General features: G+C 51.7%; 1 protein-coding gene across 3 annotated transcripts in view; it reads right to left on the minus strand.

Annotated features, from left to right (window-relative positions):
• Positions 1-10,529: 10,529 nt before the first annotated feature.
• Positions 10,530-22,592, minus strand: part of rassf6 (Ras association domain family member 6) — a 123,421-nt gene continuing 111,358 nt past the window's right edge. For all 3 annotated transcript variants that reach the window (XM_072516971.1, XM_072516973.1, XM_072516972.1), the window contains exons 8-11: positions 20,605-20,656; positions 14,037-14,155; positions 13,834-13,931; positions 10,530-12,003 (exon numbers count right to left, since the gene is read on the minus strand). In XM_072516971.1, coding sequence (XP_072373072.1) covers positions 11,928-12,003; positions 13,834-13,931; positions 14,037-14,155; positions 20,605-20,656 — 345 coding nt within the window. In that variant the 3' untranslated portion in view covers positions 10,530-11,927. The remainder of the gene's footprint in view (positions 12,004-13,833; positions 13,932-14,036; positions 14,156-20,604; positions 20,657-22,592) is intronic.

The following is a 22,592-nucleotide window of genomic DNA, read 5'->3' on the forward strand; positions in this document are numbered from 1 at the left end:
CTGTAAATTCAATGATAATCTATGATTAATCTAGGACAAAGGTTCGGCACAACATCGTGGGCCGAAGGGCCTGTTCTGTGCTGTATTTTCTATGTTCTATATGTTCTATTAAAGATTTCGCGGTCTGGAGAAATTTGCGGAGGTTGGTGTCGTGGTCCTGCTGGTCATGGCCGCAGATGGTGACGTTATCCATATACGGGAACGTTGCGCGTAAGCCGTACCGGTCAACTATTCGGTCCATCTCTCGCTGGAAGACCGAGACCCCATTAGTGACACCAAAGGGAACCCTTAAAAATTGATAGAGCCGCCCATCTGCTTCGAAGGCAGTGTACTTGCGGTCACTATTACAGAGGGGTAGCTGGTGGTGGGCGGACTTGAGGTCCACCAGGAAACATACAATATCTACCAATGGTGTTCCAGCATTACCAGCTACCGTAATACTTCTACATAGACTACCACAGTGGGCAGCAGGCAGAACAGGGTGGCACCACACCACCCAGGACACCCGAGCAGCGGCCTGGTCCATCCAGGCCGGGTCGCCCCAGGAGATGTACGGCAACGGGGACCCTTGTCGCAGGGCAGGAGTCACAGTAGGCTGCCTCCACTTCTGCTGTACCGTCTGGGGAACCATGTAGGCGTAGTGTTAGAGCCCATTAGGCCAGAAAGTTAGACACCGGTTAAGTTGTCCTGGGTGAAGGGCACAGTTGCGTTATAGGGATTAGGGCACAGAATGTATATATTCCTCCACAATAAACACCTGTTAACACCGTTAAACCCTGCCTCGGTGCTGCGTCTGATGGTTGTGGGGGGTAGGCCAATCAGTGCTGGCCAGGTGGAGTGGGGGGTGGGGGACCGGTGCAGGCCTCGTGGGTGGACCATGCTCCCCACCCTCCCTTCCTACCCCCCCACCCCGAAATCCCCAGCCCTGACCATCCCCAGCACCCCCACCCTAGGGATTCGATGGGACCATGTGATGGACTGGCCAGCTCGCATGCAGGACTGACCCAGGTGGAAGGTGCTACTGTGGGCATGAGTCAGACATTGTCATATGATGTGGAGCACTGGAGCTCATCGCAGAGCGGGTTGTCATCACATATGCAAGAACGACCCAATCGGACACTGGAATCCGATACTATAGGCAGAAGTCAGGCTTTGTCGAACGGTGAGCAGCACTCGTGCACAACTCACAGCGAGCAATCATCATCCTCCGTGCCGTAGACAAGACCCGCTGAGACTGCCAACCCAGGGCCGACACCTTGCTGCTGGTAGGAATCTCTGAGGGGAATGGTGGAGCAGGGGTGTGGGGTATGAGAGGTGGGACAGGGGAGGGTGTGAGGGCTATGGGGGGTATGGGATGTGGGACAGGGGAGGGTGTGAGTGGCTATGTGGGGTATGGGAGGTGGGAGAGGGGAGGGTGTGAGTGGCTATGTGGGGTATGGGAGGTGGGACAGGGGAGGGTGTGAGTGGCTATGTGGGGTATGGGGAGGTGGGACAGGGGAGGGTGTGAGTGACTATGTGGGGTATGGGAGGTGGGACAGGGGAGGGTGTGAGTGACTATGGGGAGTATGGGGAGGTGGGACAGGGGAGGGTGTGAGTGGCTATGGGGGGTATGGGGAGGTGGGACAGGGGAGGGTGTGAGTGGCTATGGGGGGTATGGGGAGGTGGGACAGGGGAGGGTGTGAGTGGCTATGGGGGGTATGGAGAGATGGGACAGGGGAGGGTGTGAGTGGCTATGGGGGGTATGGGGAGGTGGGACAGGGGAGGGTGTGAGTGACTATGGGGAGTATGAGGAAGTGGGACAGGGGAGGGTGTGAGTGGCTATGTGGGGTATGGGGAGGTGGGACAGGGGAGGGTGTGAGTGGCTTTGGGGGGTATGGGGAGGTGGGACAGGGGTGGGTGGGAGTGGCTATGGGGGGTATGGGGAGGTGGGACAGGGGAGGGTGTGAGTGGCTATGTGGGGGTATGGGAGGTGGGACAGGGGAGGGTGTGAGTGGCTATGTGGGGTATGGGAGGTGGGACAGGGGAGAGTGTAAGTGGCTGTGGGGGGTACGGGGAGGTGGGACAGGGGATGGTGTGAGTGGCTATGGGGTGGTATGGGGAGGTGGGACAGGGGAGGGTGTGAGGGCTATGGGGGGTATGGGAGGTGGGACAGAGGAGGGTGTGAGTGGCTATGGGGGGTATGGGAGGTGGGACAGGGGAGGGTGTGAGTGGCTATGTGGGGGTATGGGAGGTGGGACAGGGGAGGGTGTGAGTGGCTATGGGGGGTATGGGAGGTGGGACGGGGAGGGTGTGAGTGGCTATGGGGGGTATGGGGAGGTGGGACAGGGGAGGGTGTGAGTGGCTATGGGGGGGATGGGGAGGTGGGACAGGGGAGGGTGTGAGTGGCTATGGGGGGTATGGGGAGGTGGGACAGGGGAGGGTGTGAGTGGCTATGGGTGGTATGGGGAGGTGGGACAGGGGAGGGTGTGAGTGGCTATGGGGTGGTATGGGGAGGTGGGACAGGGGAGGGTGTGAGGGCTATGGGGGGTATGGGAGGTGGGACAGGGGAGAGTGTGAGTGCCTATGGGGGGTATGGGGAGTTGGGACAGGGGAGGGTGTGAGTGGCTGTGGGGGGGGGGTATGGGGAGGTGGGACAGGGGAGGGTGTGAGTGGCTATGTGGGGGTATGGGAGGTGGGACAGGGGAGGGTGTGAGTGGCTATGGGGGGTATGGGAGGTGGGACGGGGAGGGTGTGAGTGGCTATGGGGGGTATGGGGAGGTGGGACAGGGGAGGGTGTGAGTGGCTATGGGGGGGATGGGGAGGTGGGACAGGGGAGGGTGTGAGTGGCTATGGGGGGTATGGGGAGGTGGGACAGGGGAGGGTGTGAGTGGCTATGGGTGGTATGGGGAGGTGGGACAGGGGAGGGTGTGAGTGGCTATGGGGTGGTATGGGGAGGTGGGACAGGGGAGGGTGTGAGGGCTATGGGGGGTATGGGAGGTGGGACAGGGGAGAGTGTGAGTGCCTATGGGGGGTATGGGGAGTTGGGACAGGGGAGGGTGTGAGTGGCTGTGGGGGGGGGTATGGGGAGGTGGGGCAGGGGAGGGTGTGAGTGGCTATGGGGGGTGTGGGGAGGTGGGACAGGGGAGGGTGTGAGGGCTTTGGAGGGTTATGGGAGGTGGAACAGGGGAGGGTGTGAGTGGCTATGGGGGGTATGGGGAGGTGGGAGAGGGGAGGGTGTGAGTGGCTATGTGGTGTATGGGGAGGTGGGACAGGGCAGGGTGTGAGTGGCTATGGTGGGTATGGGGAGGTCGGACAGGGGAGGGTGTGAGTGGCTATGTGGTGTATGGGGAGGTCGGACAGGGGAGGGTGTGAGTGGCTATGTGGTGTATGGGGAGGTGGGACAGGGCAGGGTGTGAGTGGCTATGGTGGGTATGGGGAGGTGGGAGAGGGGAGGGTGAGTGGCTATGGAGGGTCTGGGGAGGTGGGACGGGGAGGGTGTGAGTGGCTATGGGGGGTATGTGGAGGTGGGACAGGGGAGGGTGTGAGTGGCTATGGGGGGGGGGTATGGGGAGGTGGGACAGGGGAGGGTGTGAGTGTCTATGTAGGGTATGGGGAGGTGGGACAGGGCAGGGTGTGAGTGGCTATTGGGGTTATGGGAGGTGGGACAGGGGAGGGTGTGAGTGACTATGTGGGGTATGGGAGGTGGTACAGGGGAGGGTGTGAGTGGCTATGGGGGGTATGGGGAGGTGGGACAGGGCAGGGTGTGAGTGGCTATTGGGGTTATGGGAGGTGGGACAGGGGAGGGTGTGAGTGACTATGTGGGGTATGGGAGGTGGTACAGGGGAGGGTGTGAGTGGCTATGGGGAGTATGGGGAGGTGGGACAGGGGAGGGTGTGAATGACTATGTGGGGTATGGGGAGGTGGGACAGGGGAGGGTGTGAGTGGCTATGGGGGGTATGGGGAGGTGGGTCAGTGGAGGGTGTGAGTGGCTATTTGGAGTATGGGGAGGTGGGACAGGGGAGGGTGTGAGTGGCTATAGGGGGGTATGGGGAGGTGGGACAGGAGAGGATGTGACTGGCTATGGGGGGTATGGGGAGGTGGGACAGGGGAGGGTGTGAGTGGCTATAGGGGGGTATGGGGAGGTGGGACAGGGGAGGGTGTGAGTGGCTATGGGGGGATGGGGAGGTGGGACAGGAGAGGGTGTGAGTGGCTATGGGGGGTATGGGGAGGTGGGACAGGGGAGGGTGTGAGGGCTATGGGGGGTATGGTGAGGTGGGACAGGGGAGGGTGTGAGTGGCTATAGGGGGGTATGGGGAGGTGGGACAGGGGAGGGTGTGAGGGCTATGGGGGGTATGGTGAGGTGGGACAGGGGAGGGTGTGAGTGGCTATAGGGGGGTATGGGGAGGTGGGACAGGGGAGGGTGTGAGTGGCTATGGGGGGATGGGGAGGTGGGACAGGAGAGGGTGTGAGTGGCTATAGGGGGGTATGGGGAGGTGGGACAGGGGAGGGTGTGAGGGCTATGGGGGGTATGGTGAGGTGGGACAGGGGACGGTGTGAGTGGCTATGGGGGGTATGGGGAGGTGGGACAGGGCAGGGTGTGAGTGGCTATGGGGGGTATGGGAGGTGGGACAGGGGAGCGTGTGAGTTTGCTATGGGGGGTATGGGGAGGTGGGACAGGGGAGGGTGTGAGTGGCTATGGGGGGTATGGGGAGGTGGGACAGGGGAGGGTGTGAGGGCTATGGGGGTATGGGGAGGTGGGACAGGGGAGGGTGTGAGTGGCTATGTGGGGTATGGGGAGGTGGGACAGGGGAGGGTGTGAGGGCTATGGGGGTATGGGGAGGTGGGACAGGGGAGGGTGTGAGTGGCTATGGGGCGTATGGGGAGGTGGGACAGGTGAGGGTGTGAGTGGCTATGGGGGTATGGGGAGGTGGGACAGGGGAGGGTGTGAGTGGCTATGTGGGGTATGGGGAGGTGGGACAGGGGAGGGTGTGAGTGGCTATGGGGCGTATGGGGAGGTGGGACAGGTGAGGGTGTGAGTGGCTATGGGGGTATGGGGCGGTGGGACAGGGGAGGGTGTGAGGGCTATGGGGCGTATGGGGAGGTGGGACAGGGGAGGGTGTGAGTGGCTATGTGGGGTATGGGGAGGTGGGACAGGGGAGGGTGTGAGTGGCTATGGGGCGTATGGGGAGGTGGGACAGGGGAGGGTGTGAGTGGCTATGTGGGGTATGGGGAGGTGGGACAGGGGAGGGTGTGAGTGGCTATGGGGCGTATGGGGAGGTGGGACAGGTGAGGGTGTGAGTGGCTATGGGGGTATGGGGCGGTGGGACAGGGGAGGGTGTGAGTGACTATGTGGGGTATGGGGAGGTGGGACAGGGGAGGGTGTGAGTGGCTATGGGGGGTATGGGGAGGTGGGACAGGGGAGGGTGTGAGTGGCTATGTGGGGTATGGGGAGGTGGGACAGGGGAGGGTGTGAGTGGCTATGGGGGGTATGGGGAGGTGGGACAGGGGAGGGTGTGAGTGACTATGGGGGGTATGGGGAGGTGGGACAGGGGAGGGTGTGAGTGACACACACGCACACGTGGGCTGGCCTCCTGTGCCTGCTCTGGTTCCAGGCCCCAGTCCCCCTGGCCATCATCCACCTTCTCCTCGTCCAATGAGGCCTGACGTTCTTCTCCCCCCATCCACCAGCATACCCCCTCTGCTGCGTGATGTTACGAAGGATGCTGCAATCTAACAGGGTGTGCGAGACCCTCCAAGAGCTATATTGGGAGGCCCAGGCATCAGAACCACATCTTCAGGACCCTGATGAACCGATCAATGATGCACCTGGTTGCTGAATGGGTGTCGTTATAATGGTTCTCCGCAACGGTCTGGGTCTTCCGGACAGGCGTCATCAGCCATGGCCACCGCGGATAACCCTTGTCGCTCAGGAGCCAACCACTGACCTGAGGGAGAGCCTCAAAGGTGTCGGGAAACGACGAGCACGCCAGCATGTATGAGTCATGCATGTTGCCCGGGTATCGGCTGCATTATGTCGGAGTGGAAGCCGTTCCTGTTGATGAAGGGCACCCCCTCATGAGCCAGTGCGCATCGGACAACATGTTTCCCATCTATCATCCCCTGGACCTGAGGCATGCCGGCGATGGCAGTGATCCCTGCTGCCCGGGCATCCTGCTGAGTCTGATCCCGACTGAAGGTAATGTAGTCTGCTGCCCGGACATATACGGCATCCGTAACGTCGCAGATGCACCTGTGTGCGAATGACTGGCGCGGCGTGATTCCCGCCCCCACCGAATATCCGGTGCCGGAGAATTCGGCAACCGGCGGGGGTGGGATTCACACCAGCCCCCAGCGATTCTCCGACCCGGCGCGGGGTTGGAGAATCCCGCCCCTGGTATCATTCTATTAAATCTCCTCTGCACTCTTTCCAGGGCTTTAACGTCCTTCCTTTAGTAAGGTGCCCAGAACTGAACACAATACTCCAAATGTGGTCTGACTAATGATTTATAAATGTGCGGCATCATTTCTTTGCTTTTATACTCTTTGCCTCCATTTTTATGAGGTGGCACAGTGGCACAGTGGTTAGCACTGCTGTCTCACAGCTCCAGGGGCTCAGGTTCAGTTCCGGCCTCGGGTGACTGTGTATGTTAAGTTTGCACTTTCTCCCCATATCTGTGTGGGTTTCCTCCGGGTACTCCGGTTTCCTCCCACAGTCCAAAGATGGTTAGGTGGATTGGCCATGATAAAATTGCTCCTTGGTGTCCAGTGATGTAACAGGTGGGGTTATGGGGATAGGGCCTAGGTAGGATGCTTTATTGGAGGGTCGATGGGCCGAAAGGCCTCCTTCTGCACTGTAGAGATTCCATGATTCTATGATCCGATAAACCCAAGGGTCCTATAACCCTTCTTAACAACTGTTTCAACTTGCCTGGCACCCTCAGAGAATTATGCATTTACATTCCGAGGTCCCTCTGCTCCTATATTGTCTCCCCATGTTTCTCCTACCAGAATGCATCATGTCACATTTTGCTGCATTGAGGTCCATCTGCCAGGTGTCTGCCATTTGGCCAACTTGTCAATGCCCTTCTGAAGTTGCTCAGCATCATCCTCACAATTCACTGTTCTCCCGAGCTTAGTATCACCTGCAAATTTAGAGATTTTGCCACTTCGAAATAATTTATATAAATCAGAAAAAGCAAGGGTCCCAACACTGTGTCCTGGAGAACGCCACTTTCAACAATATGGCACACGGTCTCCCCGCTCAGCTGGTCTTTACGACACGTTGGCCGGGATTCTCTGAAAACGTGGCTAAGTGTTGACGCCGGCGTAAACACCGGAGTGTTTCACGCCGGCGTCAATGGGCCTCTTGGCACAGCGCTTCTGTAGCCCACAGGGGGCCAGCAGGGTGCCGGAGTGCTCCTCGCTGCTCCAGCTGCCATGCGCAGCCCTGCACTGCTCGCCACGGGTCTGCGCATGCGCTTGGCGGCCACTTCTGCACCGGCGGCACGCAACATGGCAGAGGCACACAGCGGGCCAGCGCGGAAGAAGGTAGGCCCCCCCCATCCCAATCGCGCGCACCCGCCGGTCGGTGGCCCCCGATCGCGGGCCTGGCCGTCTTGGAGGCCCCCCCCCCACCAGGACGGCCACCGCAGCCGCGACGTCGAGCTCCCGCCAGGTGGAACCATACGTGACCCACGCCGGCGGGAACTCGGCCGGTCGACCACGCAGAATCGCCGCGGAGGCCTCTTTCAACGGCCCCCGACTGGCGCCTCATTCAACGTGCGCGCATGGCTGGCGCCAATTCTCCGGTCGCCGGAGGATCGCAACCCGGCGCCGGACCCAATCGTGGGTCTGAGGCCCCATTCTCCCTCCCCCAGCGCCGAGCGCCATTTCGGCGCGGAGGCCCGGAGAATCCCAGCCGTTAGGTACCAGAGGGATAGGTAGTATTGCGGAAGCCCGGGTGGTGGTGGGGGACTGCAGAAAGACTTGGGCTGGCTTGGAGAGTGGACAAAGAAGTGGCAGATTGGATACAATGTGAAAAAGTGTGAGGTTATGTACTTTGGTAGGAAAGAATGGAGGCATAGACTATTTTCTAAATGGGGAAGGTTTCAGAAATCAAAAGCACAAAGGGACTTAGAAGTCCGAGTTCAAGATTCTCTTATGGTTAATGTGCAGGTACAGTCATCAGTTAGGAAGACAAATGTTGAGAGGGCTAGAAAACAAGAACTGTCAGCATATCACTCCCCTCTATTTCCTACTGTGGGTGTCATCACTGGGTAGACCATGTGTTATCCCACCGGGCTGTGCGATGGAGGGGGTCACGATGTGCACCAATTGTCTCCATTCTGCGAGGCTTGTGTGTGGGCAGGTCCTACGGCTAGGGTTGGGCGAGGGGGGTTGGCGCCTGCTGGGAACTTGGCTGCAGTGTGCTGTGCGTCTGGGTGTGACACAAGGGTTGTGCCAACCTGTTCAAGGCCCGGGTGAATGAGAACAGGGGTGCGGTGGGCAGGCAGGTCTTGTGGGCAGCCATTGGTCCTGAGGATGGGCTAGCTGATGGTGGCACAGACGAGGCCTCTACCCTGAAAGGGGTGGTGTGCCAGGTGGGGTGCCGAAGGCCACGATGCATTTGTCCTTTGTCTAGGGTATACAGTTCTGTTCCCCTGCATTGGGGCTGCGCTTCTGATGAGTGCACTGAGGAGTGGCAGTACCAAGTGTGCTACTGGTTGAGCTTGGCCACACCCATCCCATTGATGGGTCAGCTGGGGTTGTTCTCCCGAGAGCCAACCCCGGCAAGCGCTACCTTTTTATCCCAGTGTGGAATGATTTAAAAAACTTCTCTTACCTTCTTGCTGTCCCTCAGAGGCCATGGCGCTCACACCCTGCATTTCAATTTCTGTGAACTGCCCCATGTTACTTCCATCTGAGAGGGGCAGTGAATCACAGAAGCCCAGAGCAAACTGGGTTGATCCCATTGATGATATGTAAACACATGCAAATGACGGATTTGCATGCCACCACTGGCTTGGGGCAAGGTTCTCATTGCGTCCACATCAGGTCTCGGAGAATGGCGTTTGGTTCGACGCCGGGCGCAGACCTCGATTTTCGGCAGGTGCCCAATTTTCAGGCCAATTGCGTTCCCATCGTTGAGGGGCGCAGAATTTAGCCCTGGTTGTATAATAAAAACATGTATGGGCGCGATTCAACAGGAAAAATTCTATGTCCGGTTTTGAGCGTGTTTAGCGGAGTTGCTGCAGCGTCGAGAAACACCCCGCTATTCAACGGCACTTTGCCATTTTATTTACCTCAGGGAGTTCCTCTCTGCTGAGGCCACACTTATAGTAATTTCCTGTCAGCGAACTGTGTGGGAAAGGCTTCTCGCAGATTGGGGCACTTTTTCGGAAGGCTGCCCCGTTCTTTAGCCCCCCCACCCTTCAGCCCCCCCCCCCCCCCATTTTGCCCTCCCCTCCCCCCCCACCAACCTTGAGAAAAACCCCCTCCAACTGGTAAGGCCCCCCCCTCCCTGGGCCCGATCCCTGCCAGGGTTGCACTGCCAGGGTGCCAGGCTGGCAGTGCCTAGATGCCCAGGTGTCAGAGGGAGAGACAGGGTGCCACATTCAGCTAGCCCACCCTCAGGACCAATGGCTGTCCCCAAGACCTGCCTGCGCACCACACCCCTGCTCCCATCCACCCTGGCCCCGGACAGGTTGGCACAACCCATGTGTCACACCCAGGACCCACAGCACACTGCATATATTTAAACGATCCATTAATATGTTGATTTTCGTCACATCCAGTGAAGGCGAGATTGAGATTGCGATGTCTTGTGAGACTCCATTAATTCTCAAGAGATGTTTCAACATCGCAAATCTCGAGGGCAGCACGGTGGCGCAGTGGTTAGCACTGCTGCCTCACGGCGCAAGGGTCCTGGTTCGATCCCCGCTCTGGGTCAATGTCCGTGTGGAGTTTGCACATTCTCCCTGTGTTTGGGTAGGTTTCACCCCTACAACCCAAAAGATGTGCAGGCTAGGTGGATTGGCCATGCTAAATTGGCCCTTAATTGTAAAAATGAATTGGGTACTCTAAATTTACAAAAACAAAAATTGCAAATCTCCTTGCGAGGCCTCTCGCGCAGTCCTACGGCCTTGTCCTGACACCATGTCGGGCATGTCAAGTCTGCTGAATTGCGCCCATAATTTCATTTTTTTGCATACCAATTTACTTTAAAAGAGGGAAATCTAATAGATTCTATTTAATGAACGTTAAACACCCAGTACTTGAAGGTAACAAAATGAACAGGTACAAGTCGTTGATTTGGTAATTATACGCAATCATAATGAGTCCGCGAGCACTGGCTGCTACATCTTCTGGAGCGGAAAGAGCTGGGAAAGATTGTCTCTCTGCTCAGCAAGCTTGAAAATAAACCTTAATAGTGTAAAAGCTAGCATTGGATCCTTTCATTTTTCATTTTCATGCCTGTATAATATGCATTTATCGGAGTTAACAGAGAACAGGTGTTATCGACTATTTACAAGCTATTTTCATGAGCGTGATTCAATGAAATAAGTGGTTGGTTTAATATCAGCAGGTTTGTATTAACGGTACAGAGAACAGATTTACATTATACCGTACGGTTCAAATAAAATAACAGCAGGCTGTGTATCAAATTATACAACAAAAATGAAAATATTGCAAGTAAAATAGCCCCAGATTTTCCTGCGTCAGTAACTTTGGCAGCAAACAGCATAGATTAGAATGTTACCCTCAATCCTCCAGTGGCAAAGTGACACCAAATTTTACTGGCAAACTGATTTTGAAACTCCACAGTAAGGTGCTGGTAAATCAGACGCAGTGCAGCCAGTGACCAAGAAAGGGGTTTCACTTTATAGCAGGGAATTGATGGCATTCATCTCCATTTTTCGTCACATTGACTTGATTTATTTTAAAAAATAATCAGGAATTGTATTTCAGCACAACCAGGATTTGCAGGTTTACATTGGAAGTCAAACTAAATGATCACCATGGTTCAAATTTTTATTTTAAAAAGGTGCAACTTTGTATTGTAATCTTCATTTGAGCTGTTTCAATTTTTATCTATGGTCAGGAAAGTAACATTCAGAATGTTGTGGCTTGGTCTTGCTATATTCCATCTATTTGGTCTTATTTAAGAAATTGACTCGTCGTGTATTTCACCTCAAGCTGTAGGAAACCTCAGTTTAAAAAAAAAGGCAAGCTTACATAGAATGGCCATTGAATATTTTCCAAGTTAGTTTTATATTGAACCCAGAGGGCTGATAAATGGTCATCAATTGGTAACTTCATGTTATTTTATGGAAGTCAAAAAAGTAAAAGAAAGCAATTTAGTCCGTGTGAAGCATAGCCACTGCTGTAATGTTCTGACAACCTGCATTTATATAGTGCCTTTTAAGGTAGAAAAATACTTCAATGTGATTCATGGAAGCGGATCCAAATAAAAATCTTGCTTCAGTTTCAGGTGTTTCCAGCACCATTTAAAAATCAAAATCTGATTGTGAGTATTGCGCTCAGCTATTAGCTCATTTATTTGTCGGACTATATATAGTGGTATGTAAGAAAAGTAACTTAAATGCAGGCGAATGGTGACTGATGTTGATTTCAATGGGGCAGAGCCATGATAACGATCATCTTGATTTTCAGTAAGGGTCACAGTGGAGTAGCGCAAAGGTTCAAGGAAAATATGACATAAGTGACTCCACAAAGTTCTTCTTCATGGTTCAAAGGTCTCTATGTGGTCGGTGTCACCAGTTCAATGGTGCTAGTCCCAAGGAAATTTCCCAATGGTTAGGGAAAATAAAACTAGTATGGAAATTGAGACATCACCATTAAAATGGGGCACTCCTGCATTCCAAGATTGATGCTGGTTACACACTAACGCACCCCCATGTTCAGTATCACGGTAATGGATCCGTATCTTAAACTGAAGTTTCTGCCCTGACCATCATCCGTCTCTGCAGCTGCCGAATCAAAGATCTTTTCTCCACTTTGTACCTGGAACAGAGCAGAGTGAGAACTTTTCATTAAATTGTCAGTATTGAAGCGGGTTTCATAGATGAAGCAAGTTGATACCTGTCTAAATTCTAATTTTAACAAACAAACATGTGAAAAACGAGCAGAGGTAGGTCCGGCCCCTCCAGCCTGCTCCGCTTTTCAATAAGATCATGGTTGATCTGTTTGTGCTGGGTTCCACATTCCCAATCTACCCCCGATTTAACCTTTGATTCTCTTTCCCAACAAGCATCCACCTTTAAAATATTCAGTGATCCTGCTGCCAGCGCCTTCTGAGGCAGAGTAATCCAAAGTCGCACTACCCTCTGGAAACACTTCTCCTCATCTCTGTCCTATAGGGGCGACCCCTAATTTTAAACCAGAGGAAACAGCCTTTCCATGTCTGCTTTCCACATCCACCTTGTCAATATCATTCAGAATCTTATGTATTCATTCAAGTCACTCCTCACTCTTCTAAACTCCAGCGGAAACAAGCCCAACCTTTCCAACCTACCCTCATATGACAACCCGCTCATTCCAAGTATTAGTGTAGTAAACCTCCTCTGAACTGCCTCCAATACATTTACATCCTTCCTTTAAATAAGGAGACCAAAACTGCACACAGTATTTGAGATGCAGTCTCACAAATGCCCCGTATTACTGAAGCATGACATCCTTGCTTTTCTATTCAATTCCTCTTGTGGTAAAGGATAACATTTCATTCACCTTCCTGCTATACCTCCATAACCTTTTGTGACTCATGCACTAGACCACCTAAATCCTGCTGCACCTCAACATTCTGTAGTCATTCTCCATTTAAGGAATACTCTGCCTTTTTATTCTTCCTGCCAAAGTGAATAACTTCACACTTTCTCACATTATACTCCATTTGACAGATTTCTGCCCACTCACTCAACTCATCTAGATCCATCTGCAAGCTCTATCTTCTTCACAACATGCTTTCCTACCTATCGCTGTGTTGTCTACAAATGTAGCTACCATGCTTTCTCTCTACTCATCTAAATCATTGATGTAAATTGTAAAAGGTTGAGGCTCCAGCACCGACAATATTCACTCCGCACCAGCTACTCCGCCCCTGACTATGCTCACCTCTCTCCTCGTCCCTGGGCAATTTTCACCCTCCTCTTGACTCACATGCCCTCCACGTCCCTCAGATCAAAGAGCGTTCAATCCCACTTACTGCCAGACAATGTTTGCCTCCACACTACACACTTCCTGCAAGCTCGTCTCCAACTCACCGGTCACCCTCCCACAAGTTGATGCTGCTTCGCTCTCTCTATCTAGAGTGGAATTGCTGGAAAGTTGGCCATTTAATAAAATGTGTTGTCTGATTCCTGCAGGTTAGCCGCTGTGAAGAGTTTAAATTTGAGCAAGTTGCTAAAATCCATTTCAAGCTGCCAAAATAATGTCTCAGATACGTTTGTAGAGAAGGTAAGGATTCCTCTGATTATCCCTCCCAGTCCATACTGCCCATGGTTCATGGCCAAGTCGAGGGAGTCACAATGTCTTTGCAGATTGACATATTGTTGATTGGCATTCAGGTAATAACACTTGACCCCCTCGTGGTCCATGTTAAAATAGGAATTGGTGGACCTTCTGCATAAATTGGCAGTAATCAGCCCTGTTTATTGTCCCTATAATCCCCCTAAATATGTTAGAAAAGAGGGCTACGGTGCAACAGAAATCACCCTACGTGGTTATAGAATAATTTACAATAACTGGTACTTTGTGTAATTCAGGGAATGTACTAACAATGTGGTGACTACTACAGAGTAACTGCAATTTTGTAAAGATGAATAATAAAAATCTTACCGGAGCTGGGCGTTTCCGATATGTTTCTGCTCCTCCTCAGTTAGTTTCTGAAGAATTGCTTTTAAAACAGTAAGCTCAAACTTGATATACTGAGCCACCTGTGAGAAAGAACAGTGAGAACCGGAGTTTGAATGCAGCCGTTGCAATCACTGATATGCTGAGGACAATCTTGGGTCTTGTTTCCACATTTTTTTTTAACTTACATCAATGCTGATTTCTTCTGCACCCTTGTCCATTAAAAATATTTTCACAATATTCCGTGACGGCCCATGAAGAAATCTTTCCCACAAAGGGAATGCTGTGTTTTGAAGCTTTATCTTTTCTGTAAAATGATTTGTGGTTTAATGAGAGGCAGGACAAGATGTGACAAATTGCCAGATTATGCTCTGGCTTCATCATCTCTATTATTATAAATGTGACAATTAAGTTGGCTAGAACAAATTACTTAAGACAAATTTGTAATTCCAAATAGAGTATGGTCATTCCTGTTAATTATTTATTTCACTGCAAGCTGTAAGTCTTGGGACCATTCATGTCTGATAGCAGGACATGGGTCCATTTAATAAGGTAGCAGTGATATGCTTGCAGAGAAATGAAGGACCAAATATCCCAGATCAGTACGCCTGACCCATGAGGCAGAAACTCCAGGGGATCAACTGGGAAATGGTGGGGGAAATCTGGGTGTTTTAGTCTCCTATTTCCCTGGTCAGCATGAGCAACAGTCAGGGTAACAGCCCTTGCTGGGCGAGATCCAGATTAACATATTTAAGTGACCCATTAGGCTCATTTGAATATGTGTACGCTGGATTGTCCTGAGGCCCGGGAACTAATAGCCTCGCCTGGGCGACAGCGCCAGGGCGCCGTTTAGCACTGGTCCACATAAATATGAACCAGGCGTACCGGAACCTGGGGGGACCTCCCAGGCCATTGGAGACCCCCAGGTGATTGGGCTCTTGGCAGGGTGGTACCCTGGTGCTCCAGCTGGCACCTGGGTACCTTGGCACTGCCAGCCTGGCACCCTGGTAATGGCACCATTGCAGTGCCACCCTGCCCTTAAGAGGTGGGGTGAGGGGGAGGTTTGAGGTATCCCTAAGAGGTAAATTGGGGCAGTGGGGAAGTCCGGAGGTCACGTTGGAGGAGCAGAGAGGGGCTCAAATGATCGTGGTGGCATTTAAAAATGGTGCTCCGATCCGCGAGTCATCTTCCTGTACTGAGCTCAGCTCGTCAATGCAGGAAATTAGGAATGGCTGGTTTAGCTCAGTGGGCTAGACAGCTGGTTTGTGATGCAGAACAAGGCCAGCAGCGCGGGTTCAATTCCCGTACCAGCTTACCAGAACAGGCGCCGGAATGTGGCGACTAGGGGCTTTTACTTCATACTTGTGACAATAAAAAAGTATTATTATTATTATTATTACTATTATTAAGTGCGGCATTGGCTGTGTGTTCCCGACCGAGGCTTTGAAAAATGGCAGAGTCCCTTCAGATAGCGGGGTCATTCTTGATGCTACAGGTGCCAAGAAACACCCCGCTATGGCGCCCAAAATGGGGCTCTGTTTTTTGTGCATTAAATCATGCCCCTGGGCTCTACAGAGAACGTTTTTGTGTTTACCAAAGGGACGGGGGTGCAAATTACTGGGCAATTCAATATCCCTTGCCATGAAGATTTATGCATTATTCTCCAGGGAATCCCACTATCAGGCTGCCATTTTGAAAGGACGGCCTGGTAGCGAAGTCCCGCGGCCGGTAATCCCACGCACCGCAAGTCAGCTTCCCCACATTGCAAAGCAGTCCCCCACCCCTGGAATTTCTGGGATCCCCCACTTCTAAGGGTGGGGCTGACCTGACTTACCCACCCGGGGCCCCCCTAAATAGGGAGATCCCCCCCAACTAAAGGAAATCCCCACAGGGACCCCCGAATTAGGGAGGAAAATGGATTAGTTAGTGACAGACAGCATGGTTTTGTACAGGGAAGGTTATGTCTCACCATCTTAATTGAGTTTTTTGAAGAGGAAACAAAGGAAGTTGATGTGGCAAGGGCTGTGGATGCAGTTTATATGGACTTTAGTAAGGCACTTGAAAAGGCCCCACATGGCAGAATGGTACAAAAACTAAAATCACATGGGATTCGGGGTGGGCTGGCTAGATGGACACAGAAGTGGCTTGGTTATAGAAGACAGAGAATAGCGGTGGAAGGGTGTTTTTCAGAATGGAGATCTGTAGCTGGTGATGTTCCGCAGGGATCAGTCCTGGGATCTCTGCGTTTGTAGTATATATAAATTATCTGGAGGAAAAAGTGGGTGGTCTGATTAGTAAGTTTGCGGATGACACGAAGATTGGCAGAGTTGCTGATAGTGCCGAGAATTGTCAGAGGATACAACAGGATATAGATAGATTGAAGACTTGGGCACAGAAATGGTAGATGGAGTTTAATCCGGACAAATGCTAGGTGATGCATTTTGAAGGATCAAATCTAGCTATGAATTATACTGGAAATGGCAGAACCCATAGGAACATTAACATACAGAGGGGTCTGGGTGTGCAGGTCCACAGTTCCCTAAACATGGCAACACAGGTGGCCAAGGTGATTGCCTTCATCAGCAGGGGCATTGAGTACAGGAGTTGGGAAATCATGTAGCAGCTATAACCTTGGTCAGACCGCATTTGGAGCTTTGCGTGCAGTTCTGGTCACCACATTATCAGTGGGATGTGGAAGCTTTGGAGAGAGTGCAAAAAAGGTTCACCAGGATGTTGCCTAGTCTCGAGGGTGTAGGCTATGAGGAGAGGTTGAACAAACTAGAATTGTTTTCACTGGAAAGACGGAGGCTGAGGGGAGACCTGATAGAGGTCTACACAATTATGAGAGGCATAGACAGGATGGATAGTCAGAGGCTTTCTACAAGGGTGGAGTGTCATTTACAAGGGGGCACAGGTTCAAGGTGAGAGGGGGAAAGTTTAAGGGAGATGCGTGGAGTAAGTTTTTCACGCAGAGAGTGGTGGTGCCTGGAACATGCAGCCAGAGGATGTGATGGAAGCAAGAACATTAGCAAAATTTAAGAGGAATCTGGATGGGTACATGAATAGGGAGGAAATAGAGGGATATGGACCGAGTAAGGGCAGAAGGTTTTTTTTTCATTAGGTTATCATGATAAGCACAGGCTTGGAGGGCTGAAGGGCCTGTTCCTTTGCTGTATTTTTTTTGTTCTTTGTTCTTGTTCTTTGAGACCCCCCAGGGGTCTCCCTATTAAGAGGTCCCCTTAATAGGGAAACATAGGTGACATCAAAGAGAGTTAAGTGCATTTAATTTCCAGCTCAGCACTTCAAAATCACTCAAGTGTGAAGGGGTGTGATTGGAATGCACTTAACTCTCTTTGATGTGGTGGAAACACAGGTCACAGCTGTTCTCTTTCCAGTGATGGGAACGTGGTGTTTCCAGGTAAGTGTTATAACTGTAATTGTTTTCACTGCCCCTGCCTGGACTGCTCTTTAGCTTCTGGGGGGGTCCCTCTATTTAGGGGGACTGTGTGGGGGTCTCCCTATTTAGGGGCTTCCTGTGGAGCTTCCCATTATTTATGGGGCCTTTGTAGGAGTTTCCTTTTGTTAGGGGGTCCCTATGGGAGGCGGGGAACCCTTTAGTTAGGGGGGCCCTGGTGTGTGTCTCCCTAATTAGTGGGTTTCTGTGGGGGGGGGGGGGGCGGTTAGGGGCAGCACGGTAGCATAGTGGATAGCACAATTGCTTCACAGCTCCAGGGTCCCAGGTTCGATTCCCGGCTTGGGTCACTGTCTGTGCGGAGTCTGCACGTCCTCCCCATGTGTGCGTGGGTTTCCTACGGGTGCTCCGGTTTCTTCCCACAGTCCAAAGATGTGCAGGTTAAGTGGATTGGCCATGTTAAATTGTCCTTAGTGTCCAAAATTGCCCTTAGTGTTGGGTGGGGTTACTGGGTTATGGGGATAGGGTGGAGGTGTGGGCTTGGGTAGGGTGCTCTTTCAAAGAGCCGGTGCAGACCCGATGGGCCGAATGGCCTCCTTCTGCACTGTAAATTCTATGAAATATGAAGATTTGTAAACATTGTGGTTTCAGCACTTGGACTTACTCATCCATGAAGAAGATGAATGAAACAAGGCTCACAGCTGGTTTATGAAAGCTGTCAAATACAGCCCATTACCAGCAAGGAATGAATGGCTTGCAGGAGTTGAAACACAGGTCACAGCTGTTCTCTTTCCAGTGATGGGAACGTGGTGTTTCCAGGTAAGTGTTATAACTGTAATTGTTTTCACTGCCCCTGCCTGGACTGCTCTTTAGCTTCTGGGGGGGGGTCCCTCTATTTAGGGGGACCGTGTGGGGTCTCCCTATTTAGGGGCTTCCTGTGGAGCTTCCCATTATTTATGGGGCCTTTGTAGGAGTTTCCTTTTGTTAGGGGGTCCCTATGGGAGGCGGGGAACCCTTTAGTTAGGGGGTCCCTGGTGTGTGTCTCCCTAATTAGTGGGTTTCTGTGGGGGGGCGGTTCCTTTAGTTAAGGGGTCCCAAAGAACAAAGAACAAAGAACAAAGAAATGTACAGCACAGGAACAGGCCCTTCGGCCCTTCAAGCCCGTGCCGACCATGCTGCCCGACTAAACTACAATCTTCTACACTTCCTGGGCCCGTATCCTTCTATTCCCATCCTATTCATGTATTTGTCAAGATGCCCCTTAAATGTCACTATCGTCCCTGCTTCCACCACCTCCTCCGGTAGCGAGTTCCAAGCACCCACTACCCTCTGCGTAAAAAACTTGCCTCGTACATCTACTCTAAACCTTGCCCCTCTCACCTTAAACCTATGCCCCCTAGTAATTGACCCCTCAACCCTGGGGAAAAGCCTCTGACTATCCACTCTGTCTATGCCCCTCATAATTTTGTATACCTCTATCAGGTCGCCCCTCAACCTCCTTCGTTCCAGTGAGAACAAACAGAGTTTATTCAACCGCTCCTCATAGCTAATGCCCTCCATACCAGGCAACATTCTGGTAAATCTCTTCTGCACCCTCTCTAAAGCCTCCACATCCTTCTGGTAGTGTGGCGACCAGAATTGAACACTATACTCCAAGTGTGGCCTAACTAAGGTTCTATACAGCTGCAACATGACTTGCCAATTCATGGGTCCCAGGGCAGGGTCTTCCTAGTTACGAGGTCCCTGTGGGGGCTTTCCCTAGGTACGGGGTCCCTGGTGTGGGTCTCCCTAATTAGTGGGTTTCTTTGGGGGGGAGGGGGTGTTCCTTTAGTTAGGGGGTCCTGTGGGGAATCCCTTTAGTTAGATTTCCGCCAGATGCCCAATTCTCCGCCCGGTCACGTTTTGCGATTGCAGCGTCGAGGGGCAAAGAATTTAGCACAGCATCCCTGGCAGTGCAATATTTTCCCCAGTACTGCACTGGAGAGTCGACCTGATTTTTGAGCTCCAGTCCTGAAGTAGAACTTGAACATGTAACATTCTGACTCCAAGGCAAGAATGCAACCAACTGAGCCACACCTGACACTTCAGTTAAACTAAGTCAATTTTAACATCAGCTCATCTAGAAATTTGCTCAGACTCAGGAATGTACTGAAGCATCAGTTCAATATGTGCCTTGGATGGGCTCTGAACCCAGTTATTTCACTGAGGTGTGAGATTTGCCCTCTGAGTGAGGGCAATGAAGATTATGTTTATGTAATTAAGTAATTAACACATTGGCTGAAGCTCACATGCTTCAGTTGGGAGAATGCCGAGTGACATGTTTTTATGGTCAGCCCATTAAAACATAAAAAGGAGGGATTCCATATTAAAGAAAATATATAGTTGGCTTTGTAACCTTACCAGATCAGACTTCTTCGGCTGAATTCTCCGCCGTCGGGATTCTCCATTTCGCCGGCAGCCCGGTGTGGAGGGACGGAGAAACCCACCCCTTAGCTGTTATGGAATAGTTCTGCGTAATTACCCTTTGGGGCAAATATCTTTGTTAAGCAAAGATATTAAGAGATATGGGTCAAAGTCAGGTACATGGAGTTAGGCCACAGATCAACCATAATCTCATTGAATGGTCGGAACAGGCTCGAGGGGTTGAATAGCCCACTCCTGTTCCTATGTTCCTATAATTCAATGGCTGCCTCTGATATGCTTTTCAGGTCCATTTCTTGAAACCCTGGGCAAAGGAACTTGGTGCTTACACCATGTTAGATCTGTTTGGTATAATAACAATATTAATTGTTAAGGGAGCTAGAAGCCTTTCTACAAGTTCAGCGCTGGGATCATTAGACTTTGGGCTTGGTGCTAATTAAACAACTGACACATGATATGGCTCCTTCTGCACAGCACTGCCTGGACTGAGCACTGAAAGTAAGCCTTCAGCAACTTGTTGAAAGATCCGTCACCCATGGCATCCTGACCTCTCTTGTCTAATCACTCCTCGGCCTTGGTCCCACCTGACCCTGAACCTTACTGGTGCCAGACCATTGTCTGATGCAGAAAAGTTAGCCAGCAGCCCTTCACTGGCCACTGTCGCCCCCATCTAGTGCACTGTTGATTAGAGGAGGATGTTCAATAAAGAAGGTAAAGAGATTTTTAAAAATCTAATCAAAATAGAGGTTGCTAGAAGAGATTGAGGCATGTTTAATACTTGTACAATTGTGTGGTACCAGATTTAGAGATAACTAGTAAGGCAGAGTAATGCTGGTCCTTGTGGTCCCAGAGGGATGGTTATTTATCCAGGTATCAGGATAAAACTATCCAAAAATGAAAGAGAAATTATGCAGACAACTTACCTTCACTTGCATGAACAACATACAGCGCAAAATCATTCGGATCATTTTCTATCTGTTGTGGAATATAGATATGTCAAAACATAAGACATAGAAACGTAGAAAATAAGAGTAGTATAATATATTAAAAATCTTATGCCTTCAAGTACTTTTTGGGTGGAATTTTGAACCCGTGTTAGCTGTCAGCGAGAATGGGGATGTGGGTGGAAAACACGGTTGAGAATCAGGAAACATTCTTGCCAGCGAGATTGCGTTTACTGATTTTTTGTTTTCCAGGCCCCTCACCGGTGATGTAATGAGAATCCCGGCACGGAAGGCCAGGAATCGAAATACATTATAATATCATTACCGACTCCTCCTGAGGAACTTCCCTTCTCCCCCCTTCGCTGAATGTTCATTGGCCGCCGATGTGGCGTTATGCCAACGCGATTTACAACCGCTGTATAAAAACGAGTACCTGCCAACCTCGATGCCGAAGGGGATATCAAAGATGAGCACTCAGGCCGCCATTACCCTCCAGGGTGCCAGTCGCTGATGAGGCAGCGGAGAGGTCGCGGGGGACCTGGATAAGTTCAGCTTGGGAAGGGGGTTCAGTATCAGCATCTTGGGGGGTAGGGTTAGCAGCCCTTCATGACTGGAAACCTTTAGGTTTAAGTCGGGTTTGCTGGATGTATGCAGGCAGCGCTTCCGGTGTCATCCTCGCCAGGTTTATGGCGATATAATCGCTGAGGGATTGCCCTTCCAGAGAGGCAGTTGGAAAGTGTGTGGAAGCAGGTGAATTCATAGGGCCAGCACTAGGAACGAGTGTAGGGTTCATGGGTGGGGTCCCATAGGCTACCCGGCTGCATGGGCAGAATTGGGGACTCCGACAAGTGATGTTTTCCAGCCTCATGGGGGCTGAAGACTCTCACATGGGGGGAGGACGACTGCAGTAAGAATGAACCTCCACACTCAGGCAGCACTTGGAGCCAGAGGGCATGTGCATGGAAGTTCAAGGCCACTGGCTATGGAGGCCAGGCTGTCGGGGATTAGTGTATGGTTGGCTGGCTGTTCAAGTTGGAAGGCTTGCTTAATCCACAGTCCTTAAAGAGTTGGGGGAATAAAAGTGCCCTCTAAGGATGAAGTTGACTGCAAATTGCAGTCTTCGCATGGATCAGTTGTGCCTCACCTGCCACAATGGGAAGCCATACGGCTAATCGGTTCCTGACCCGCGATGAGCGAATTGTGCCAATTTAGTCAGCTTTGCAATGCTTGAGTGTGCCACTGATAGGTGCCCATTTTTTTTAGCCTTTTGGAGGCTTAGCCCCCAAGCATTAGATTCCAAGGCTCATACTCACATCTATATTACAGAGAGGTGACACAGATGTGGCCCCCTATGCAAGGTGTTATGGTGAATTCCCTCATCAGTCACCCCATTCAAGGGATGACGGGGGGAGGGGGGCGCAGAATCTTGTTCCCCATAAGTTTCGAATGCAGGTCCATTTAATGCACTCAACTGCCCTCACTCCTCACCTATGAGCAGGGGGTGGGGGATGCACGTGGACCGCTGAGGCGCAAGGGTCGAAGTGCTTCATTCAGGTGGAGTTAAGAGAGGCAACTGTGGGGAACTGGCTATTGTATGACAGTGGAGAGAGTGAGATTCAGTGGAAAGGCACTCACCCGCATATGGGGATGTACATGCGAGCATGTCCCAGATCCGGAGAGGGCTGAGGGTCAGGACATTGTACAGATTCTTCATCACTCACTTTTATGTTCTCTTCCTTTCAGTTTTTGATTCTGGAGATTCATTGAGCCAGTCGAGCTGGCAATTCTTCCGATTACAATCGACAAGTAGCAGCGACATCGACATGACGCTGCACGCGGCCAGGACCAGTGCCCTGCAGAAGGGGAGGCAAGGCCTGTTGCTCTACCAGGATCGACTGCACCCACATAACTCTGCGTTCCCAATAGTGGCATGGGTGCCATTTTTGAACTGCAAATGATATCACTCC

The sequence above is a fragment of the Scyliorhinus torazame genome, chromosome 9 (assembly GCF_047496885.1).
Source record: "Scyliorhinus torazame isolate Kashiwa2021f chromosome 9, sScyTor2.1, whole genome shotgun sequence".
In the NCBI taxonomy this organism is placed as follows: Eukaryota; Metazoa; Chordata; class Chondrichthyes; order Carcharhiniformes; family Scyliorhinidae; genus Scyliorhinus; species Scyliorhinus torazame.